Below are 22500 nucleotides of genomic sequence, written 5' to 3' on the forward strand. Positions count from 1 at the left end.
GTCATTTATAATTATCTACCATGCGCATAACAGCATGGATAGTAGAGAGAAGATATGAACTCCACCTTAACGCTTAAACTAAGGTAGGCATTGCCGGTAAAATACAGTCTTTAGCTAGAGGGGCACTCAGTAGAGTGCAGACCTCAGCCAGGGCAGCTTACCTATTGACCCTTTGAACTTGTTTTGGAAGTTTTGCTCGTCAGTGACTTTGACATTTGACCTTCAAAAATTTAATAATTTCCAGCTCTTTACATAAGTTTAAAATCCCTACAAGTTTCATTACTTTACGGTTAAAATCGTGACAGTATGGTTAATGATCAGAATTTGATTTTTTGCTTGACCTTGAATTCTTATTGACCTTCAACCTTAACATATATTAACTGGCATGGATTTTCATACACTCAAATATGAACCAAGTTTAAATTCTCCGTGACAACGATGTCAAAATTTATGGCTGATTACGTGACTTGGACATTTTGCTTGACCTTTGATCTTGACTTCCAAAATTTAATAATTTCCAATTCTTTACATAAAAGTTAATACTGCAAGTCTCATTACTCTACGATTAAAATTGTGGCCAGGAAGCTGTTCACAAAAAACACAAGAGAAACACAAGCAGGGGATAAAACATAATCTCTTTCCAACTTCACTAGCGGGGGTAAAAAGAAATACATAAAAGGAATAGTATTAATTGGCGTGGATTTTCATATACTCTAATATGAACCAAGTTTGTAGTCTCTGTGACAACGAAGTCCAAACTTATGGCTGATTATGTGAATTGGACATTTTGCTTGGCCGTGACCTTGACCTTTAACCTTGACCTTCCAAAATTTAATCCTTTGCAGATATTTTTACACAACAGTTAATACCTGCAAGTTTCATTACGCTACGATTAAAATTGTGGCCAGGAAGTAGTTCACAACAAACAAGGGATAAAACATAACCTCCTTCCAACTTCGTTGGAGGAGGTAAAACGGCAAATACATGAAAGGAAGAACATTAATTGGCGTGGATTTTCATACACTCAAATATGAACCAAGTTTGAAGTGTCTGTGACTAGGATGACCAAACTTATGCCTGATTACGTGAATTGGTCATTTTGCTTAACTGTGACCTTGGTCTTTAACCTTGACCTCCCAAAAGATCATTTCCAGCTTTTTACATAATAGTTAATTCCTGGAAGTTTCATTACTCTATGATTATAATTGTGACCAGGAAGCTGTTCACAAACAAACGGTCAAACGGGGTAAAATATAACCTCCTTCCAACTTCGTTGGTGGAGGTAAAGGTAAAAAGGGAAATGCATAAAAATGACTGTATTAATGAATTTGACTTTATACCAAACGCTGAGGCCCTTGAGGGAATTCAGTGTCTATTTTCAACTGAGGGGAAAACCCTTAGGTTATACTATGAAATGAACGTTAAGGGAATGGACAGCAAAATGGAAGAAATAGATGGAAGAATCAATAACAAAGTTAAGTTAAAGGATATAAAGTAAGTTCAGCTAGGCTCAAACTGAAGGAGCTTTGAAGAGACCCTTAAACCATGCTAACAGCGCACCACGTGAAGAGCCCTCAGGGCAATATAATATCTAACCTATGATAAATTTCTATAAAAAAAGCATAATTAATTAAAGGTTGAAGATGTCTGATTTCAGTTCCAGTTTCATCAGAATAGATAATCACCAGAACGTCAGCCGGGCAAGCACTACCCCACCTCCCTGTGGAGCCCAACCACAGCAGCGGCCTCTCCAGTAAACAGCTTAAACTAACGGTCGCGGACTGGGACCGATCTGCTCTCATGCAAATGCTAGGCGAACACGTTACTACTGTACTAGCCAGGAGGGTAGTACAAAAATAAATCAGCAATTATATGTATTAAAATTAAATGTATTTGTGTTTACTATCGGGATATCTTAATTACAAGCTGCCCCTTTCACCCTTTAAATACTGAAATTATTAATAATAGGTATAAATCCTCCTAAACTATACTAATATCTTTTTCTATTGAAGCACATTTGCACTGATTCCCATGGGTGCCCTTTTAGCTCGGAAAAGTTTCCTACTAGCTGATTGGTTAGGATTATTTTGTCTAACCAAACAGCTGGTAGGAAACTTTGCCGTGCTAAAATGGCACCGCTGTGGGTCAGGGCAAATGTGCTTCATTAAAACAAATAAGTATAGGCTAATTTTGCACTCTAGAACAGGTTAATAGGCAATAGATTTACCAGCATTACATTCTGCAGTTCTTACTGTTTAAAGGTCATTCATCAATGGCAGAGGCAAGGGACAAGATAATGTTTTTCATACTTATGATCACCGCCCAAGTCCCCTCTCCATCAAGCTCGGGTAAGGAGGGCCAAGCAATGGCTGCTAATGTCTCGGCAAATAGACCTATAGGATCCCCCAAACCATGCACCCATAGCTCACAAGGATGACGAGGTTGCAGACACTACAAGAAACTATCGAGTTAAGCGGGTCTCTCCAGTGTTAATTTTTCGATTCAACTAACGTAAGAAACTTCTTGGAAGTTTGAAAGTGATATCTTTAAAATTGTCACATTATAATATATATATATATATATATATATATATATATATATATATATATGTATTATATATATATATATATATATATATATATATATATATATATATATATATATATATATATATATAAAGCATTTGTATAAATAAAAATATTTTATACGAATTATTGAGAGTCTTCCTTTACAGGAAGAAGATTGCATAGGCTACATTCCCTTCAGGTTGCGTGGTGCCATCCCACACCTCCTCTTTAAAAATCTTGGAGAACATTCGACTCTCTCTCTCTCTCTCTCTCTCTCTCTCTCTCTCTCTCTCTCTCTCTCTCTCTCTCTCTCTCTCTCTCGTCTGATGTCTCCTCTTATAGTTAACTTAAAAGTTCTACATATACCCATCAACTCCCCTGAAGCAATGTCCTCCTGACAGTGAATAACTAAGCACTCATTATGTCACAAAATTAAGATGTTAAATTCCTGAGGCAAATTATGAAGATCAAGTCGATATCTTAAACCAGTAAGTGAAACATGGCATGTAGAGTCCATAGACTTGGTGCTAGCTCTCTCTCTCTCTCTCTCTCTCTCTCTCTCTCTCTCTCTCTCTCTCTCTCTCTCTCTCTCTAAGGAAGTTGTATATAAAAGAAGAATAAAATAAACGACAGTTTAACGACATCATCATCATAGTTTGTGCATTTATACCGTAGTCATTGGAATTGTCGACTTCTGTTTACATTCATCTCCGGTCTTGATCTTTATCTATGAGTTTTACCCATGATTTATTGGGCATTCTTACTCAATTTGGTTATGCTAGGGCAACACCAACTATTTATATTAGTGCTCTTCACGGCCACAAAAGCACTCAAAAGGCCCAACAAATCTTAAAGCGCAAATTCTAAGAAATTTTTAGAAAATAACACCTTTAATAGGTTTTGGATAAATAAAAAACCTAAATTCGACTGAAACAGATAAAATAACTATACAGTGCCTTGATAGTGTGAATTTGACAAAAAACGAGAAATATGTAGTGTGAAATGTTGAATGCTTTCGAACGAACATGATAAAATGAGTGTGGAGGTCCTGTAGAGAGTAGGGCTCCCTTGATGTATAGGACCAGAAAAGCAGCCCGTAAAGTAAAAATAAGTAGTTGACATTACTAAATTCGATTATAAGTCCCCGATATCTAAGCGATTCAACCACCATTTTCATAATCTACATAAAATATTAAAATTCATTTGATCCATCCACAATTCTATTTTGAAGTGATAACCTCAAGTTTTCCCAACCCTTCCTATGAGCTTTTACCTCCAGTAAACTTTCTCAAACTTTCATTAAAGTCTGCACTTTCTCTTCCATGTACCCAACCATCTGCAAACAACATTCCACGCTCAATTCATGACTTTCTTATCAAGCAACTTTGCCTCTGCGTATAGTTTTCTTTATCTGGTTTTCTGCAAAATTTCATTTCTATGGAAAATATATACCAAATATACATATCAATATAATATTCTTGTTTCAGATCCACGTAAAGAAAAATCGGTTGGTATGTATAGACGAGAAAGAGACTGGCTTGAATTTAAAGGACTTAGAGATTAGTATGTTTTATCATGGCTGTTAGGTACAAAATTGTCTACATCTAAGAGAGTCGCAAACAAAGTTGTCGACGTCAAAGCGACTCATGAATAGAGTTGTCGGCAGCAAATCGAGTCTCAAAGATGACATCAAAGCGAGTCGCGAAGAAAGTTGTCGACATCAAAGCGAGTTATAAATAAAGTATTTTATATCAAATAAAAGATTTCGACATCAGAGAGAGTAGTGAATGAAGTTGACATCAAAACGAGTTGCGAACAAAGTTGTCGACATCAAAGCGCGAGTCAGCGCACAATGTTGTTGTTATCAAAGCGAGTCATGAATGAAATGAGAATGGTCGAGGTTTGTAATAGATTAAGGAGTGAAAAAAAAAATGCAAACCATGAAAACTTCAAGACCAAATATGAGCAAGAATAAAGTTACGAGGGTAGATAAAAACTAAGTCCACTAAAAATATGCGTTAATTTCATCAAAGCATAAGTTTTATTTTGCCTCACATTTGTGTTTTACGAAACAATATTGTGGTGGAAATCTTAAGAAACTTTCGTTATTATTTATACCTGGGAGTAAATGTAACATTATACTAAAACTGCAGACTAGGAAAGCAGGTTGGATGTAAGAAAAGAATAAAGAATAAAAATAAAATTGTATGGAAACCATGGTGGGAATTCATGATGGGTTAGTTGTAAAACTCTTTCATAAAAATGTCATGAATGAAATGAGAATGGATAGTGAATGCAATTAAATAAAAAAGTGAAGTATATAAAGATGAATTCCTTGAATATTAAACGTGGCGCAAGAATAATCAATAAGATAAGGAATGTCAAGATACGAAGTAAAAAGGTTAGAGCAGCTGTAAGGATGGATGTGTGTGTTTTGAGAGGGGGATATTAGGTTTGTGAATTATGTATAATTCAGAGATGAGGAGGAGGAGGAGGAGGAGGAGGAGGAGGAGGAGGAGGAGGAGGAGGAGGAGGAGGAGGACTTCCTATAGATAAAACCTCAGGATGAACAGTAAGAAACTCTTATTGGAAAGAAAATTCATAATCTATAGCGGGGTTTACACGGCCGAGCAGCTCGCCGAGCCCGGTTGTCGAACCTACTTGTAGAACGGCTCGAAGAGCTTTCAGACAGTACATAGAGCCTCAGTGTGCCTCGTGCTATAACAACGTCAACATGTCTCTCGACCAGGACGATTTGATAGCCACTGCTTTAGCAGTGGCACTAAGAAGGAAAAAAAAAAAAGATCAAAGTGGACGAAGGATTGGCTACTAAAAAGAGAAATTTTCACACACCAACTTGCTTGTTGCTTTAAAATTAAGGTTTCAAAATTAGTTCTTTCAATATTTCATGCAGAGCCGCTATTCCTTTGTTTCTGGATACTTTATTAACTTTCCATACAGATGGATGAGCCCGATATGCTTGTATGAAATCAAGTACGACTTCCTTCTCATTCTTGCTTTCATTAATGGCAGCCATTATTCATTTCTTTGATGATGTTTCCTCGAGCAGGTTTGGAGAACAACTGAGGTTCGATGCTCGACACCCGTTCGCACCGTTCGTCAAACAATGTAGCTCCGCCCACAAAAGTCAAGATTAGCCTGACTTTCATCGAGCCGTTCGACGAGCGCGCTCGACAACCAAATAGCTCGTTTACACGCTCGAACATCAATTCCTACACAGGGTTGTCGAGCCAGGCTCGACGAGCTGCTCGCCCGTGTAAACCCCGCTTATGAGTACATGAATTTAACTGTATTCTTTTGAACTACCCCCAGCTAGAGGAATAGGATTGAATGTTAAAGATTAGACTAGAAATTTTTATCAAAAGAAAATTTCCTCAGAAGACATATTACAAACCAAAGAAAACTATCCTAGTCCATTTCTAACACTTATATGAACAAGTCGGCTGCCTTATATAAGGGAGACAGCAACAAATGCTTGAACTGGAGCCGATTTTGGAGTCTAACCTAATACGAAAATTACTGTACTGTTAACTTGGTACAAACTATCATAATTTTCTTTTAAAATATTAATAATAGTCTGTACCTTTCTCAAGTTAACCTAAACCTTTAATATTTCCTCCTCTTGCACTAAGCGAGATTCAAGGAAGGATTATGTTATTATCGACATCAAATTGAGTCGCGAACAAAGTCGTCGAAATCAAATTGAGTAGTGAATTAATAAGTCGAAATCAAACAGGGTCGCAAACCAAGTAGTCGCCATCAAACAGAGTCGCGAACAAAGTCGTCGACATCAAACAGAGTCGCGAACAAAGTCGTCGACATCAAACAGAGTCGCGAACCAAGTAGTCACCATCAAACAGAGTCGCGAACAAAGTCGTCGACATCAAACAGAGTCGCGAACCAAGTAGTCACCATCAAACAGAGTCGCGAACCAAGTAGTCACCATCAAACAGAGTCGTGAACAAAGTCGTCGACACCAGATTGAGAGGCGAACAAAGTCGTCTACATCAAACAGAGTCGCAAACAAAGTCGTCGACATCAAACAGAGTCGCGAACCAAGTAGTCACCATCAAACAGAGTCGCGAACCAAGTAGTCACCATCAAACAGAGTCGTGAACAAAGTCGTCGACACCAGACTGAGAGGCGAACAAAGTCGTCTACATCAAACAGAGTCGCGAACAAAGTCGTCGACATCAAACAGAGTCGCGAACCAAGTAGTCACCATTAAACAGAGTCGCGAACAAAGTCGTCGACACCAAATTGAGAGGCGAACAAAGTCGTCTACATCAAACTGAGTCACGAAGAAATTCGTCGACATCCGCTGGACAAGTAGGATAGACGAGTTGATATGAGAAGCTTATTTCAAAGTACCAAGATCTGAATTGAGTGTCATCTCTGTCACTTACAATTCAAGTCAAAGTAAATGAAGAAACAAAGAGTATCAACAGCATCCTCATCTTTCATATTTCTCCTCAACTCTTCCAGATTTCTCATCTACTTAAATGAGTCGGATAATCCCATACGAATAAGGACGAGCCAACAGAATAGACGAGAGAAACTGATGACCTAACACTGGATATATCAAGACCAAAATCAGGAATGGGACCAAAATCAGGAATGGGACCAAAATCAGGAATGGGACCAAAATCAGGAATGGGACCAAAATCAGGAATGGGACCAAAATCAGGAATGGGATTCATTTCATAAATTTAGATCTCTCTCCTGATCACTTTATCAACTGGAATGGCCATCTTTTCCGACAGCCTGTGTCATTCTTGGGATAAATAAACAACGAACCATCTCAATCACTGCTGTTACGATATTACGAGAGAGAGAGAGAGAGAGAGAGAGAGAGAGAGAGAGAGAGAGAGAGAGAGAGAGAGAGAATTACGAAGCATTTATTCTCTGTAAAAAGGCATGGCTTTCTAGCCGATGCTATACTTGGCTGCGGTAATAAGAACATAAGACGAGAGAGAGAGAGAGAGAGAGAGAGAGAGAGAGAGAGAGAGAGAGAGAGAGAGAGAGAGAGAGATATTACGAAGCATTTATACTCTGTAAAAAGGCATGGCCTTCTAGCCGATGCTATACTTGGCTGCGGTAATAACATAAGACACGAGAGAGAGAGAGAGAGAGAGAGAGAGAGAGAGAGAGAGAGAGAGAGAGATTATGAAGCATTTATTCTCTGTAAAGTTTGACAGCTTTCGGAGTTTTAATCTAAAGTATTCTTCCAAAATCCAGTTTCTTTGATTTTTGGAATATCTGTTCGTAATGTTCCAACAATCCTCAAAATTTTAAACTTCAAGAATAAAACAGTTCCGGGCTGTTTGAGAATATTCACGGGGTTTTCGTTTTAAAATTAATATAGTTCAATTTATGGTCTGCTTATCAGGTCCTACACTTGAATATTTGCAGAAAAATAACAGTAAAAATCCTGGAATAAATTTTGCCAGGGGTTTACCGTTTTAAAAAAAGGATTTATTGACCTTGTGACGGACCGAGAGCAATGTTGTGACTCAAAGGTTGGTACAACCTTAAGGATTGATATAACTGTCACCAATCCCTAAAAGATAATAAAGTAAGGTGAAAATTACGGTCACCTGTATTACTGAAATACGACTGAGAACCGTATGTTTTTGGCGTTGAATTTCCGATTAAAATTACGGTATTTCAACAGTGCAATACATAAGAAAAGCTTCGGAACACTACAGGGAGCCTCATTCACCCCTCCCTGCCTCTTAAATGTGCAAGCACGTATGCCTCGTTCACCCCTCCCTGCCTCTTAAATGTGCAAGCACGTATGCCTCGTTCACCCCTCCCTGCCTCTTAAATGTGCAAGCACGTATGCCTCGTTCACCCCTCCCTGCCTCTTACATGCGCAAGCACGTATGCCTCGTTCACCCCTCCCTGCCTCTTAAATGCGCAAGCACGTATGCCTCGTTCACCCCTCCCTGCCTCTTAAATGCGCAAGCACGTATGCCTCGTTCACCCCTCCCTGCCTCTTAAATGCGCAAGCAAGTATGCCTCGTTCACCCCTCCCTGCTTCTTAAATGCGCAAGCACGTATGCCTCGTTCACCCTTCCCAGCCTCTTAAATGCGCAAGCACGTATGCCTCGTTCACCCCTCCCTGCCTCTTAAATGCGCAAGCAAGTATGCCTCGTTCACCCCTCCCTACCTCTTAAATGTGCAAGCAAGTATGCCTCGTTCACCCCTCCCTGCCTCTTAAATGCGCAAGCACGTATGCCTCGTTCACCCCTCCCAGCCTCTTAAATGCGCAAGCACGTATGCCTCGTTCACCCCTCCCAGCCTCTTAAATGCGCAAGCACGTATGCCTCGTTCACCCCTCCCTGCCTCTTAAATGCGCAAGCACGTATGCCTCGTTCACCCCTCCCTGCCTCTTAAATGTGCAAGCACGTATGCCTCGTTCACCCCTCCCTGCCTCTTAAATGTGCAAGCAAGTATGCCTCGTTCACCCCTCCCAGCCTCTTAAATGCGCAAGCACGTATGCCTCTTTCACCCCTCCCTGCCTCTTAAATGTGCAAGCAAGTATGCCTCGTTCACCCCTCCCTGCCTCTTAAATGCGCAAGCACGTATGCCTCGTTCACCCCTCCCTGCCTCTTAAATGTGCAAGCACGTATGCCTCGTTCACCCTTCCCAGCCTCTTAAATGCGCAAGCACGTATGCCTCGTTCACCCCTCCCTGCCTCTTAAATGTGCAAGCACGTATGCCTCGTTCACCCCTCCCTGCTTCTTAAATGCGCAAGCACGTATGCCTCGTTCACCCTTCCCAGCCTCTTAAATGCGCAAGCACGTATGCCTCGTTCACCCCTCCCTGCCTCTTAAATGTGCAAGCACGTATGCCTCGTTCACCCCTCCCTGCTTCTTAAATGCGCAAGCACGTATGCCTCGTTCACCCTTCCCAGCCTCTTAAATGCGCAAGCACGTATGCCTCGTTCACCCCTCCCTGCCTCTTAAATGTGCAAGCACGTATGCCTCGTTCACCCCTCCCTGCTTCTTAAATGCGCAAGCACGTATGCCTCGTTCACCCTTCCCAGCCTCTTAAATGCGCAAGCACGTATGCCTCGTTCACCCCTCCCTGCCTCTTAAATGTGCAAGCACGTATGCCTCGTTCACCCCTCCCTGCCTCTTAAATGTGTAAGCACGTATGCCTCGTTCACCCCTCCCTGCCTCTTAAATGTGCAAGCACGAATGCCTCGTTCACCCCTCCCTGCCTTTTAAATGTGCAAGCACGTATGCCTCGTTCACCCCTCCCCGCCTCTTAAATGTGCAAGCACGTATTTATAAATCACGTCCATTGAATAACCATTCATTCGAGTTTTCGAAAGGAAAATATCAACATGAATACAGTTCTAACTAGAAATATTTATAGCCAAAGGACAATAAGCGCCATCAGTAATTAATTCTATACCATAAACACGAAAAATAAACTTTTTGTTACTTTTTATCCCGGTTTTATGCTTTTAATAATTAGAAATTACATTTTTTATCTATAAACAATATATGCTGCTAATCTCAATTATTCCTGAACCAAAGTTTTTCAGCATCTCTAATTTCCCTTTTGTTCAATAGTTTTTTTTTCTGAAAAATCAATACAATTAACGATATCAAAAGGACACCAAAATATGAAAAATAACTTTTATATTTCACTAATAAGTATTAAATATAAGAACAATTAAATTTAGTCAAAATCAACATAGCAGAAATACTCAAAAAATATATTTTCTGATTCATGTTATAAACAAATCCTTCATCGATTTAACCAGAATAAAATCAACGAAGCAAATTAGAAAAAAAACAGATAGTAAACGATATATATTGACAAAATAACTAAACCACCACAACAAAGTCCTCAACGCTATAGTCTATTTCTTTTAGCGATGCATATTTGCACCGACTCGCAGCGATATCCCTTTTACCTCGGAAAAGTTTCCGGATCGCTGATTGGTTGGACAAGATAATTCTAACCAATCAGCGATCAGGAAACTTTTCCAAGCTAAAAGGGCACCGCCGCGAGTCGGTGCAAATATGCATCGCTAAAAGAAATGGACTCTAGTTTCACGAGGGTCATATAAAAGACTTCATAAATGTAAGATACCAGATACCATCAAGTGACATTTGACAAGGACCTGAATGGTTAAAAGGTTAAAAATGTCTGATTTCAGCTCCAGTTTCATCAGAATAGCTACTCACCAGAACGTCAGCCGGGCTTAAACTCCCGGTCCCGGGCTTAAACTCCCGGTCCCAGGCTTAAACTCCCGGTCCCGGGCTTAAACTCCCGGTCCCAGGCTTAAACTCCCGGTCCCGGGCTTAAACTCCCGGTCCCAAGCTTAAACTCCCGGTCCCAGGCTTAAACTCCCGGTCCCGGGCTGGTATCGATCGACCTGCCACCATGCGGATGCTTGGCTAACACGTTACCACTCTATTAGCCAAGACTAAAATATCAGGGAGAATGTTTTCACGAGATGCCTTTTATATCCTAATTTATAAGTTGTTACTGTTCTTAAAATATTTTAATTTGATTGTTTATTACTCCTCGTGTAGTTTGTTTACTTGTTTCCTTTCCTCAATGAGCTATTTTTCCCTGTTGGAGCCCTTGGGCTTATAGCATCTCGATTTTCCAACCAAGGTTATAGCTTAGCTTGTGATGATAATAATAATAATAATAATAATAATAATAATAATAATAATAATAAAGTATAGCGAGACTCATATAACGTCGTTTTCATTATACTTTGTGAAAAAAAATTCTAAACTTATTTAAAACCTTTTATATGATAAGTCCTGATGTCAAATTCTCAGTTATATAATAAATGTCCTTTGTGGAGAAGTTAAATTTTGCATTATCAGCAAATTCTTGACTTTACTCCATCTCTCTCTCTCTCTCTCTCTCTCTCTCTCTCTCTCTCTCTCTCTCTCTCTCTCTCTCTCTCTCTCTCTCAGGCTGGCATAACTCATGCATAGTGTTTTTTATTATTTCACATCGAACCATATGTGAAAGTACTTTTTCCTTCATCGGTGACTTGAACAAGACTAATGTCGAAATAATCTAATGTAGCTGTTAACGGCAGAATACTCCAATAATTTCAACATGATTTTGCAGATTCATGATATATATACACACACCCATATATATATATATATATATATATATATATATATATATATATATATATATATATATATATATATATATATATATATATATATATATATATATATATATATATAGATGTGTGTGTGTGTGCGCGCGCGCAGTGTTTGCAGTGGATATTCGAAACGTCAAATGATAAAACAAAACGAAATATAGTAACTCTATTTGTAAAATGTAATGCTTCCACTAGCTGTCTTGGGCTCCACCCATTTCATAGTAGTAATAAGAAGAGCAACACCTTTTCTGTTTTGTCATGGGAAAAATAGACACATTTGACGAAAGATTTCCCCCGAGTGTCTTCGTTATTTTAATTCTAACTGTACATATAGTTATATTCCAATATACTTTCATACAATTTGTATGCCTTTGTTATAGAAATAATCTTAATTAAACATTTAAGCAATCAGGTTTTCAGCCTTGTTAATTTAGACGTTATGCAACCCTACTTGATGCGAGGATAAAGTGCGCATTTATAAATAGCGAACAGATCCTCATCACACGTATTTAGAAAAGGGGGTAATGGCTGGCTTTAACATTCAGTTAAAACAATTCATTATTCATCCCGTCGTATGATTAGGGAAAGAGGGGACCAGTTATCCATACAATTTATTCTTCTCTTTGAAACAGAGAGAGAGAGAGAGAGAGAGAGAGAGAGAGAGAGAGAGAGAGAGAGAGAGAGAGAGATATGGGGTAAAGTATAATAATACACTAAGGTGTACGTGCGTTTGTGTGTGTGTATGTGTGTGTCAATGAAATGTACGTGAGAGTAGAGATGGGGTAAAGTATAATAATACACTAAGGTGTATGAGAGAGAGAGAGAGAGAGAGAGAGAGAGAGAGAGAGAGAGAGAGAGAGAGGGGGGGGGGTAATGTATGATTTACACTGTACCCACACGTGTATCATACACGTTCATACACTATAACATATACTACTGCTTTTTATAATGCAAGTAACGTTTACTCAACAAGATAACGAGCATTATACATAAACAGTTGAGGGTAATGGCATAAAACTTCAAACAATATGAAACACGCGATGGCAAGCTTAAACAGGTTTTTCTATTATCAGGGCGGGAGAGAGCGAGAGATGAAAAATACAAGGGTATGAGCGTAAATGAAACACCTACGGTACAACACATTAAAATGCACTAGGTTATTAAGAAGTTTTACATCGTGGTTCTTGTGTGAGCGTGACAGCCAAAATAAAGTTTTGAGATTAAGGAAATGACGGAAGATCCCAGATCGGAATTTTGGATCATGGCCACGATTCGATATAATTGATGTTCGTCGTTACTTATGACGTGAATCTGCCAACCGTTTCAGAAATTGGTTTTCCCTCTGGAATCGGGAAGTTTGTTTTCTAATTCGATTGTTTTATGAGCATGAGTTATAAAAGGAAATGGAAATTCATCATCATCATCATCATCATTATTATTATTATTATTATTATTATTATTATTATTATTATTAGTTAAGCTATAAGCCCAAGTGCTCCAACAGGGAAAAATAGCCCAGTGAGAAAAAGAAATAAGAAACTAAATACACTATATGAGAAGCGATGAACAATTAGAATTTTTAAGAACAGTTACAACATTAAAACAGATCTGTCATATATGAACTATAAAGAGAGACTTATGTCAGCCTGTTCAACATAAATACAAATTATTATTATTATTATTATTATTATTATTATTATTATTATTATTAGCTAAGCTATAATCCCAGTTGGAAAAACAAGATGCTGTGAGTCCAAGGGCTCAAACCGGGAAAATAGCCCAGTGAGGACAGGAAATCAGGAAATAAACGATATATGAATTAATGAAAAACTCAAATATAATATTTCAAAAGTATTAACATTAAAAAAGATATTTCATATATAAACTATAAAAAGATTTATGTCAGCCTCTTCAACATCAAAACATTTGCTGCAAGTTTGAACTTTTGAAGTCCCACCGATTCTACTACCCGATTAGGAAGACCATTCCTCAACTTGGTTACAACTGGAATAAAACTTTTGGAATACTGTGTAGTATTGAGCCTCATGATGGTGAAGGCATGAACCATTACGAAGAGGGGAGCCTCTGTAATGTGTACTGCTACATATATATCTGGGCAGGGCACCAGCCAACCGTTGAGATACTACCGTTAGAGAGACAACGGACGTTTGACTGGCCAGACAGTACTATATTGGATTCTTCTCTCTGGTTACGGCTCATTTTCCCTTTTTCTACACACACAGAATAGTCTGACCTTTTCTTTACATTCTCTCTTCTGTCCTCATACGCCTGACAACACTAAGATTACCAAATATTCTTCACTCAAGGGGGTTAGCTATTGCACTGTAATTGTTCAGCGGCTACTTTCCTCTTGGTAAGGGTAGAAGAAACTCTTTAGCTATGGAGAGAAGCTCTTCTCGGAAAAGGACACTCCAAAACCAAAGCATTGTTCTCTTAGTCTTGGATAGTGCCATAATCTCTGTACCATGGTCTTCCACTGTTCTCTTGCTTGTGGGTACAATTCGGCGCACTATTCTGTATTATTTCCCTTCCTATCGTTTTGTTTAAGTTTTTATATTTTAAATAGTGAAATATTTATTTTAATGTTATTGTTCTTAAAATATTTCAATTTTTCTTGTTTCCTTTCCTCACTGGGCTCTTTTTCCCTGTTGGAGCCCCTGGGCTTATAGCATCTTACTTTTTCAACTAGAGTTGTAGTTTAGCAAGTAATAATAATAATAATAATAATAATAAAGTACTACATCGATATATGGAGTTAAGTTAAAGCTATTTGCTAATGATACTCAATTTTACTTATCCATAAATTTCATTGACGGTACGCTGAGAATTTGAACCGTGCTCTTGCTAGTCTTTGGGAAATAGATGATACTCAAATAATTAAAAAATTGAAATAATAAATTTTAGTGTGGTGTTAAGAAAATCTTGAGAAACCTTAGTGACATCCTAATAAACACAGCATTGGCAATCTGGTGTGTTACTGCACTTTAATAAATTTCATAAAGCTCAAATAAATAGAGAAAGATTCACAGGTTACCACGTTAGAAACATTGATTTTGTTTAAGAATTATCTTTACAAATGTTAAGGAACTTTTTATTGACATTAAAAGAATTAATAATTGAAATTCTTTTTACATTACTAATTACCAATAAATACAATTTCAAAATTTCTTGCAAGTGTTTAGGAATGAAAGATATTTAAAAATCTAAAATGTAAAAAATTATTTCAAATAAGATGAGTGTTTATGGTGGAAGGAGAGAAAAGCTTAAAACCTTGATAGCATCCAAATTAACAATGACAACAACTTGTGCCCGTTATCTAGTAATGTTCGTAACCTAGGTGATCTACTGGACTAATTTATCTCTGTGTTCAAATGAACAATGTAATAAGAATTACTGGATAACATTTTATAAACATTGCTTTTATGAAGAAACATCTCTATGAATGTTCTATCAAACTTAGTGATCAACTATGTTATTAACAAAACTGATAACTATTTTTTTTTTTTTTTATAAAAGCCTAACCAAAGTAGAACTTAAGAAGTTACAATATATAAATAACCGGAGAGCTAGATCGGTAAAAGGTTTCCCAACCCCGAGAAAGGATTACCTCTTAACTGATTGAACCAAACAGGTTGCCTAGTAAAAGTGGAATATATTCAAGATGTGCAATAACTCAAGTAATTAAAACTGGACGTCCAAAATATTTTAGATAATTGCTACATATCGTACAACCAACAAAACTTGTCGGCACCACGCTGTAGTTACGGGTGGTTTCGAGTTATTGAAACCAAGATGCATCTCGACAGCAGGTTCTGGAACTTGCAAATATACGGCCCCAAAATTGTATGACATGTTCCCATTAGACATTCGAAGGCTTTCAAGAAGTTGAAAACTTTCCTGTACGTGAATTTGGTGCTGGTTCTGGAACTTGCAAATATACGGCCCCAAAATTGTATGACATGTTCCCATTAGACATTCGAAGGCTTTCAAGAAGTTGAAAACTTTCCTGTACGTGAATTTTTTAAGAAGTTGAAAACTTTCCTGTACGTGAATTTTTTAAGGTACCGTGGATTTGCCATTTAACGCGAATTAAGCTATATGTTCATCATCATCATCTCCCACGCCTATTTAGGCAAAGGGCCTCGGTTAGATTTCGCCATTATTCTCTATCTTGAGCTTTTAATTCAGGACTTCTTCATTCACCATCTCCTATTTCACGCTTCATACTTTACTTGCTTTAAGGGATGCTTTTCAGGTCCTATACAGCAGGGGAACTCTACTCTCTATCCTAGTATTCAGCCATGTAGGCCTGGGTCTTCCAACTCTTCTAGAGCCTTGAAGATCCCAGTTAAACGTTTGGTGAAATAATCTCTCTAGGGGAGTGCAAAGGGCATCCTCAAACCATCACTATCTATCCCTCACTATATCATCCACATATGGCACTCGAGTATTCTCAGTTTTTTTTTTTTTTTTTTTTTTTTTTTTTTTTTTTTTTTTTTTTTTTTTTTTTTTTTTTTTTTTAATCTTATTCAGCCATTAAACTCCCAATATTCTTCTCAGGGCTTTGCTCTCAAATCTACTAGATCTGTTGGATACTCTTAAATATCTATACAACAAAAAATTTGTAGATCCTGCGGGGCACAGGGCTTTATGGTGTGCAATAGGATCAGGAAAAAAGACCTTGAAGTAATACGTAATGTAATATGGAAACCAAAGAACTTGTGGACAGACAGGTCTTTAGCAGCCGTATCCAGGCAGCAAGACATTATTATTATTATCACTAGCTAAGCTACAACCCGGTTGGAAAAGCACGATTCTATAAGCACAAGGGCTCCAACAGGGAGAAATAACCCATTGAGGAAAGGAAATAAGGAAATAAATATACGATATGGGAAATTATGAACAATTAAAATACTGTAAAATCTTTTAAAAACAGTAACAACATTAAAACATATATTTCATGTATATGTATGTATACACACGCATTATATATACTGTATATATATATATATATATATATATATATATATATATATATATATATATATATATATATATATATATTGCATATATATATACATATATATATATATATTGCATATATATATACATATATATGCATATATATATATATATATATATATATATATATATATATATATATATATATATATATATATATATATATACACACTACATAAATAAATTAATAAATTCAATATGTATGAAAAATGTCAACTATAGTTTTCATACGGTTACTAATTGGCATACTGCTTCCTATACTTTCCCCTAAAGTATTTCCTAGAAAACTCAACATAAGGACACAAATCCTATGTTAAAATATAAAAGTTAAACACCGAATATTTCCCTTAATATTTAGTTTCTTATCTATCTTAAACTATATGATACTTTCGATATTTTTCTCCGCTTAATTTCTTTGCAGGTTTTATAGGCAGAGGGGAAAATAGGTCAAAATGGACTTTTCCTTCAAACTGGGTATATAATGCAGCATTTAAGGATGCAAATTACAAATACGAAAATAATACCCAGGTGAAAATGCCAAGTTTCTTGCACATTTCTGGACAAAAATATTATAAATGGCAAGCAATATTTATCATCAGTCAGTTCTGACTAGCAAATATTTGGCCACGATGACCAAAGTGAACATATCTCTATTATATGAATGCTTCCGAAGGTGATGATGTATTTATAAAAAAAAAAATCTTATTCAACCTAAAATCTATATCAATAAATGGAAAAATGTAATAACCATATGAGTCTTTCAAGTATGTGCTCTAAGTTTGTTTATAAGAATCAAATGTTTGTCTTGCGATCCATATTCAATAGAGACAACATAAAACAAACGAATCAGAGAAAATGGGAACCTAGATGATATTAACAATGAATTATGCAATAGAGCAATGCATTGCCTCACACTACATTTCCTGCAATACGTGTACCATAAAGATGGCAAAGCAATATTGCTAATTACCTCCGCCAACGAAACTGAAAGGTTATATTTTCACCCACGATTGTTTGTTAGTTTATTTGTTTGTGACCATTTCCTAGCCACAATTTTATACAGAGTAGTGAAACTTTCAGGGATTAATTGTTATGTTGAGACGTGGAAGTGATTCAATTTTGAAAGTCTTAGGTCAAAAGGTCAAGGTCGAGCAAAAAGTCGACTGTACTAACCATAACCTGAACCCTAAGTTCGCACATGGTTGTCACAAGGACTTTAAATACGCCCACGTTCTAAAACTGATTATGGGAAAGGCAAGCTGGTTTCAAGAAATAAGCTGCCGTGGTGGAGGTTTGCACTCGAGAGTGCTTTTCTATTTGAACTTTGTTCACGAACTTTAAGAACATTTTACATTTACATTAAAGTACTTTTATTTAGATACATTGCCAATACACAACCTCACATAAAACAATAAATATAAGCAATAGTACTTACCGAATAAACAATGTCAGCCCTCAGTGGAGGTATTAAACACTCGTCAGTCTGAAACGAGAGAAATAGGTTAGAAAAACAAAGCATTTTCACACCAGTTACTTCAAATTATAACAGAAGAACTTTAGTAGAGCTTCAAAAGTTCAAATTTGCAGCAAATGATTCTATGTTGAACAGGCTGACATCAGTCTCTTTTATAGTTTATATATGAAAGATCTGTTTTAATGTTATTTTCTTAAAATATTCTATTTTAGTTATTCATTAATTTTCTTATAGTTTAAATATTTCCTTATCTCACTGGGCTATTTTTCCCTGATGGAGTCCTTGGGCTTTAAGCATCCTGCTTTTCCAACTAGGGTTGTAGCTTAGATAATAATAATAATAATAATAATAATAATAATAATAATAATAATAATAATAATAATAATGTGTCACTACGAACTGAACATCAAAATACTTGAAGAATGTACAGTAGGACACAAATTCCTAGTACACTAACTTTGCAACAAGTTCCTGCGTGTAGTCCCACCCACCACCACCCTCATCTCTTCCTACAATAGCTGTTTGGGTACTCGCCAGGCAGTAATGGTGTGACAGGGTACACTTCCTCAGAAGTGTGGTGGCCTAGTGGAAACGCCTTTGCCTGATGATCTCCAGACTGGAGTATCGAGTCCCGCTCAAACTCGTTAGTTCATTTGTTCGCTGCAACATCACCATTCTTATAAGCTAATGATGGGGAGGGGGGAAGCCTATATGTCTACCTGCTGAGTCATCAGCAGCCATTGCCTGACCATCCCTGGTACTAGCTTGGGTGGAGAAGGGGCTTGGCCGCTGATCATATGCATATATGGTCAGTCTCTAGGGCATTGTCCTGCTTGGTAGGGCAATGTCACTGTACCTTGCTCTGTCATACATGAGCGGCTTTAACCCTTAAATCAACTGTACATGACAAACTAATCTCAACATCGTGAGGAAGTTTTATCGTGCGAAGAGAAAAAGTATCTTCAAAATTAAATAAATCCTGGAATATAATTTAATAGAACAGGGTTTAAAGGTTTAAAGGCCACTCATGAATGGCAGGGGCAAGGGACAATGATATTGCCCTATCGAGATCAAGTAGGACAATGCCCTAGAGACTGACCAAATATACATATGATCAGCGCCCAAGCTCCTTTCCATCCAAGCTAGCACCAAGGAGGGCCAAACAATGGCTGCTGATGACTCGGCAGATAGACCTATAGGCTCTCTCAAACCCCCCAAATGGTGCGGTTACAGCGACCAAAGAAACGAACGAGTTTGAGCAGGACTCGAACCCAAGTCTGGCGCTCACCAGTCAGGGACGTCCCCACATCGGCCACCACAACCCTTTAAGGGGCTGGGGGAAGTGGAGAACCACGAAATTAAAGAAAGGAAAAACAAATATTTAAAGGAGCTGAAAGACACGATACGAACCCGGACGGCGACACACTACTGCAGAGACCAATATGCCCGAGTAAATATTTGTCCTTGGTAGCAAGGCATTGGGCAGGTCTGGGATTATCCGCGACGGCCATGTTCGATAAAAGTTTAAAATGTGTGTAAAAATCTTAACGGTCCCTAGAGCATTACGCTGTGGTATTCTATTGCAAAAATCTTTCAAACAAAAAATAAAATTCTACAAATTGCTGAAAAAGCTAAATCCACTTTGATTGTACAACAATACTAATTTTTCCTAGATATAAAAACTTCAGTTATATTGCACGGGAAACAATTGATAATTAACGCAAGAATTAAGTGGTAATTGACGCTAGAATTAATTAGTGAATAACCCCAACATTTACTGGTAATTATCACTACCGTTTAGTGGTAATTTAAAGCTAAAATTTAGTGGTAATTTAAAGTTAAAATTTAGTGGTAATTTAAAACTAAAATTTAGTGGTAATTTAACAGTAGAATTAATTGGCCACTTAACGCTAGAATTCAGTGGTAATTTAACACTAGCATCTATTGGCAATTTAACGCTAGAATCTATTGGCAATTTAACACTAGAATCTATTGGTAATATAACGCTAGAATCTATTGGCAATTTAACGCTAGAATCTATTGGTAATATAACGCTAGAATCTAGTGGTAATATAACGCTAGAATCTATTGGCAATTTAACACTAGAATCTATTGGTAATATAACGCTAGAATCTAGTGGTAATATAACGCTAGAATCTATTGGCAATTTAACACTAGAATCTATTGGCAATTTAACACTAGAATCTATTGGAAATTTAACACTAGAATCTATTGGCAATTTAACGCTAGAATCTATTGGCAATTTAACGCTAGAATCTATTGGCAATTTAACACTAGAATCTATTGGAAATTTAACGCTAGAATCTATTGGAAATTTAATGCTAGAATCTATTGGCAATTTAACGCTAGAATCTATTGGCAATTTAACACTAGAATCTATTGGCAATTTAACGCTAGAATCTATTGGCAATTTAACGCTAGAATCTATTGGCAATTTAACGCTAGAATCTATTGGCAATTTAACGCTAGAATCTATTGGCAATTTAACACTAGAATCTATTGGTAATATAACGCTAGAATCTATTGGTAATATAACGCTAGAATCTAGTGGTAATATAACGCTAGAATCTATTGGCAATTTAACACTAGAATCTATTGGTAATATAACGCTAGAATCTAGTGGTAATATAACGCTAGAATCTATTGGCAATTTAACACTAGAATCTATTGGCAATTTAACACTAGAATCTATTGGAAATTTAACGCTAGAATCTATTGGCAATTTAACGCTAGAATCTATTGGCAATTTAACACTAGAATCTATTGGAAATTTAACGCTAGAATCTATTGGAAATTTAACGCTAGAATCTATTGGCAATTTAACGCTAGAATCTATTGGCAATTTAACGCTAGAATTTATTGGCAATTAAACGCTAGAATCTATTGGCAATTTAACGCTAGAATCTATTGGCAATTTAACGCTAGAATCTATTGGCAATTTAACACTAGAATCTATTGGAAATTTAACGCTAGGATCTATTGTCAATTTAACGCTAGAATCTATTGGCAATTTAACGCTAGAATCTATTGGCAATATAACGCTAGGATCTCGTGGCAATATAACGCTAGGATCTAGTGGCAATATAACGCTAGGATCTAGTGGCAATATAACGCTAGGATCTAGTGGCAATATAACGCTAGGATCTAGTGGCAATATAACGCTAGGATCTCGTGGCAATATAACGCTAGGATCTAGTGGCAATATAACGCTAGGATCTCGTGGCAATATAACGCTAGGATCTAGTGGCAATATAACGCTAGGATCTAGTGGCAATATAACGCTAGGATCTAGTGGCAATTTAACGCTAGGATCTAGTGGTAATTTAACGCTAGGATCTAGTGGTAATTTAACGCTAGGATCTAGTGGCAATATAACGCTAGGATCTAGTGGCAATATAACGCTAGGATCTAGTGGTAATATAACGCTAGGATCTAGTGGTAATATAACGCTAGGATCTAGTGGTAATATAACGCTAGGATCTAGTGGTAATTTAACGCTAGAATCTAGTGGTAATTTAACGCTAGAATCTAGTGGTTATTAATGGTAGAAACTAGTGGTAATTTAACGCTAGAATCTAGTGGTAATTTAACGCTAGGATTTAGTGGTTATTAATAGTAGAAACTAGTGGTAATTTAACGCTAAAATTTAGTGGTAATTAATGGTAGAAACTAGTGGTAATTTAAAGCTAGAATTTAGTGGTTATTAATGGTAGAAACTAGTGGTAATTTAACGCTAGAATCTAGTGGTAATTAATGGTAGAACTAGTGGTAATTTAACGCTAGAATTTAGTGGTAATTAATGGTAGAAACTAGCGGTATTTTATCGCTAGAATATAGTGGTAATTAATGGTAGAAACTAGTGGTAATTTAACGCTAAAATTTAGTGGTAATTAATGGTAGAAACTAGTGGTAATTTAACGCTAGAATATAGTGGTAATTATCGGTAGAATTCATTAGTAATTAACGCTAGAATTTATGTGAGACCAGGCCAAATATCAACTGATCAAGCTCAGATTTTATGGCCAAAAGATATTGAAATATGAAATAAAGATCTTTAGAAATTCAAAGGTTAAAACAGGGGATATAAAAGACATGATAGCGATATAAGGGCGGTAAAATCAAAGACATATCCTATAACAAAATAGATAATCCCATATTCTTATATAAAAGAGCTGGTCTGTTACAATCAGTGAGTAAATTGAGCAACAGGA

At 37.0% G+C, this 22500-nt stretch overlaps 2 protein-coding genes across 16 annotated transcripts in view; one reads left to right on the forward strand and one right to left on the reverse strand.

Annotated features, from left to right (window-relative positions):
- Window positions 1–22500, reverse strand: part of rdgB (retinal degeneration B) — a 229034-nt gene that overhangs the window by 128237 nt on the left and 78297 nt on the right. For all 15 annotated transcript variants that reach the window (XR_011046236.1, XR_011046242.1, XR_011046241.1 and 12 more), the window contains exon 2: window positions 18230–18277. The gene's annotated coding sequence lies outside the window, so the exon portion shown is untranslated. The remainder of the gene's footprint in view (window positions 1–18229; window positions 18278–22500) is intronic.
- Window positions 18240–21831, forward strand: LOC137651495 (uncharacterized). The gene is made up of 3 exons (XM_068384721.1): window positions 18240–18258; window positions 20255–20935; window positions 21311–21831. The coding sequence occupies exons 1-3, from the start codon at window positions 18240–18242 to the stop codon at window positions 21829–21831; spliced, it is 1221 nt and encodes a 406-aa protein (XP_068240822.1).

Source organism: Palaemon carinicauda, chromosome 13 (assembly GCF_036898095.1).
Source record: "Palaemon carinicauda isolate YSFRI2023 chromosome 13, ASM3689809v2, whole genome shotgun sequence".
NCBI lineage: Eukaryota > Metazoa > Arthropoda > Malacostraca > Decapoda > Palaemonidae > Palaemon > Palaemon carinicauda.

What these genes read in the sequence shown, in the direction of transcription:
- LOC137651495 (XM_068384721.1), top strand. An exon ending in TATAACGCTAGAATCTATTG is followed by an intron (nt 20,936 to 21,310) that starts GCAATTTAACAC and finishes ATTTAACGCTAG; the next exon opens with AATCTATTGGCAATATAACG.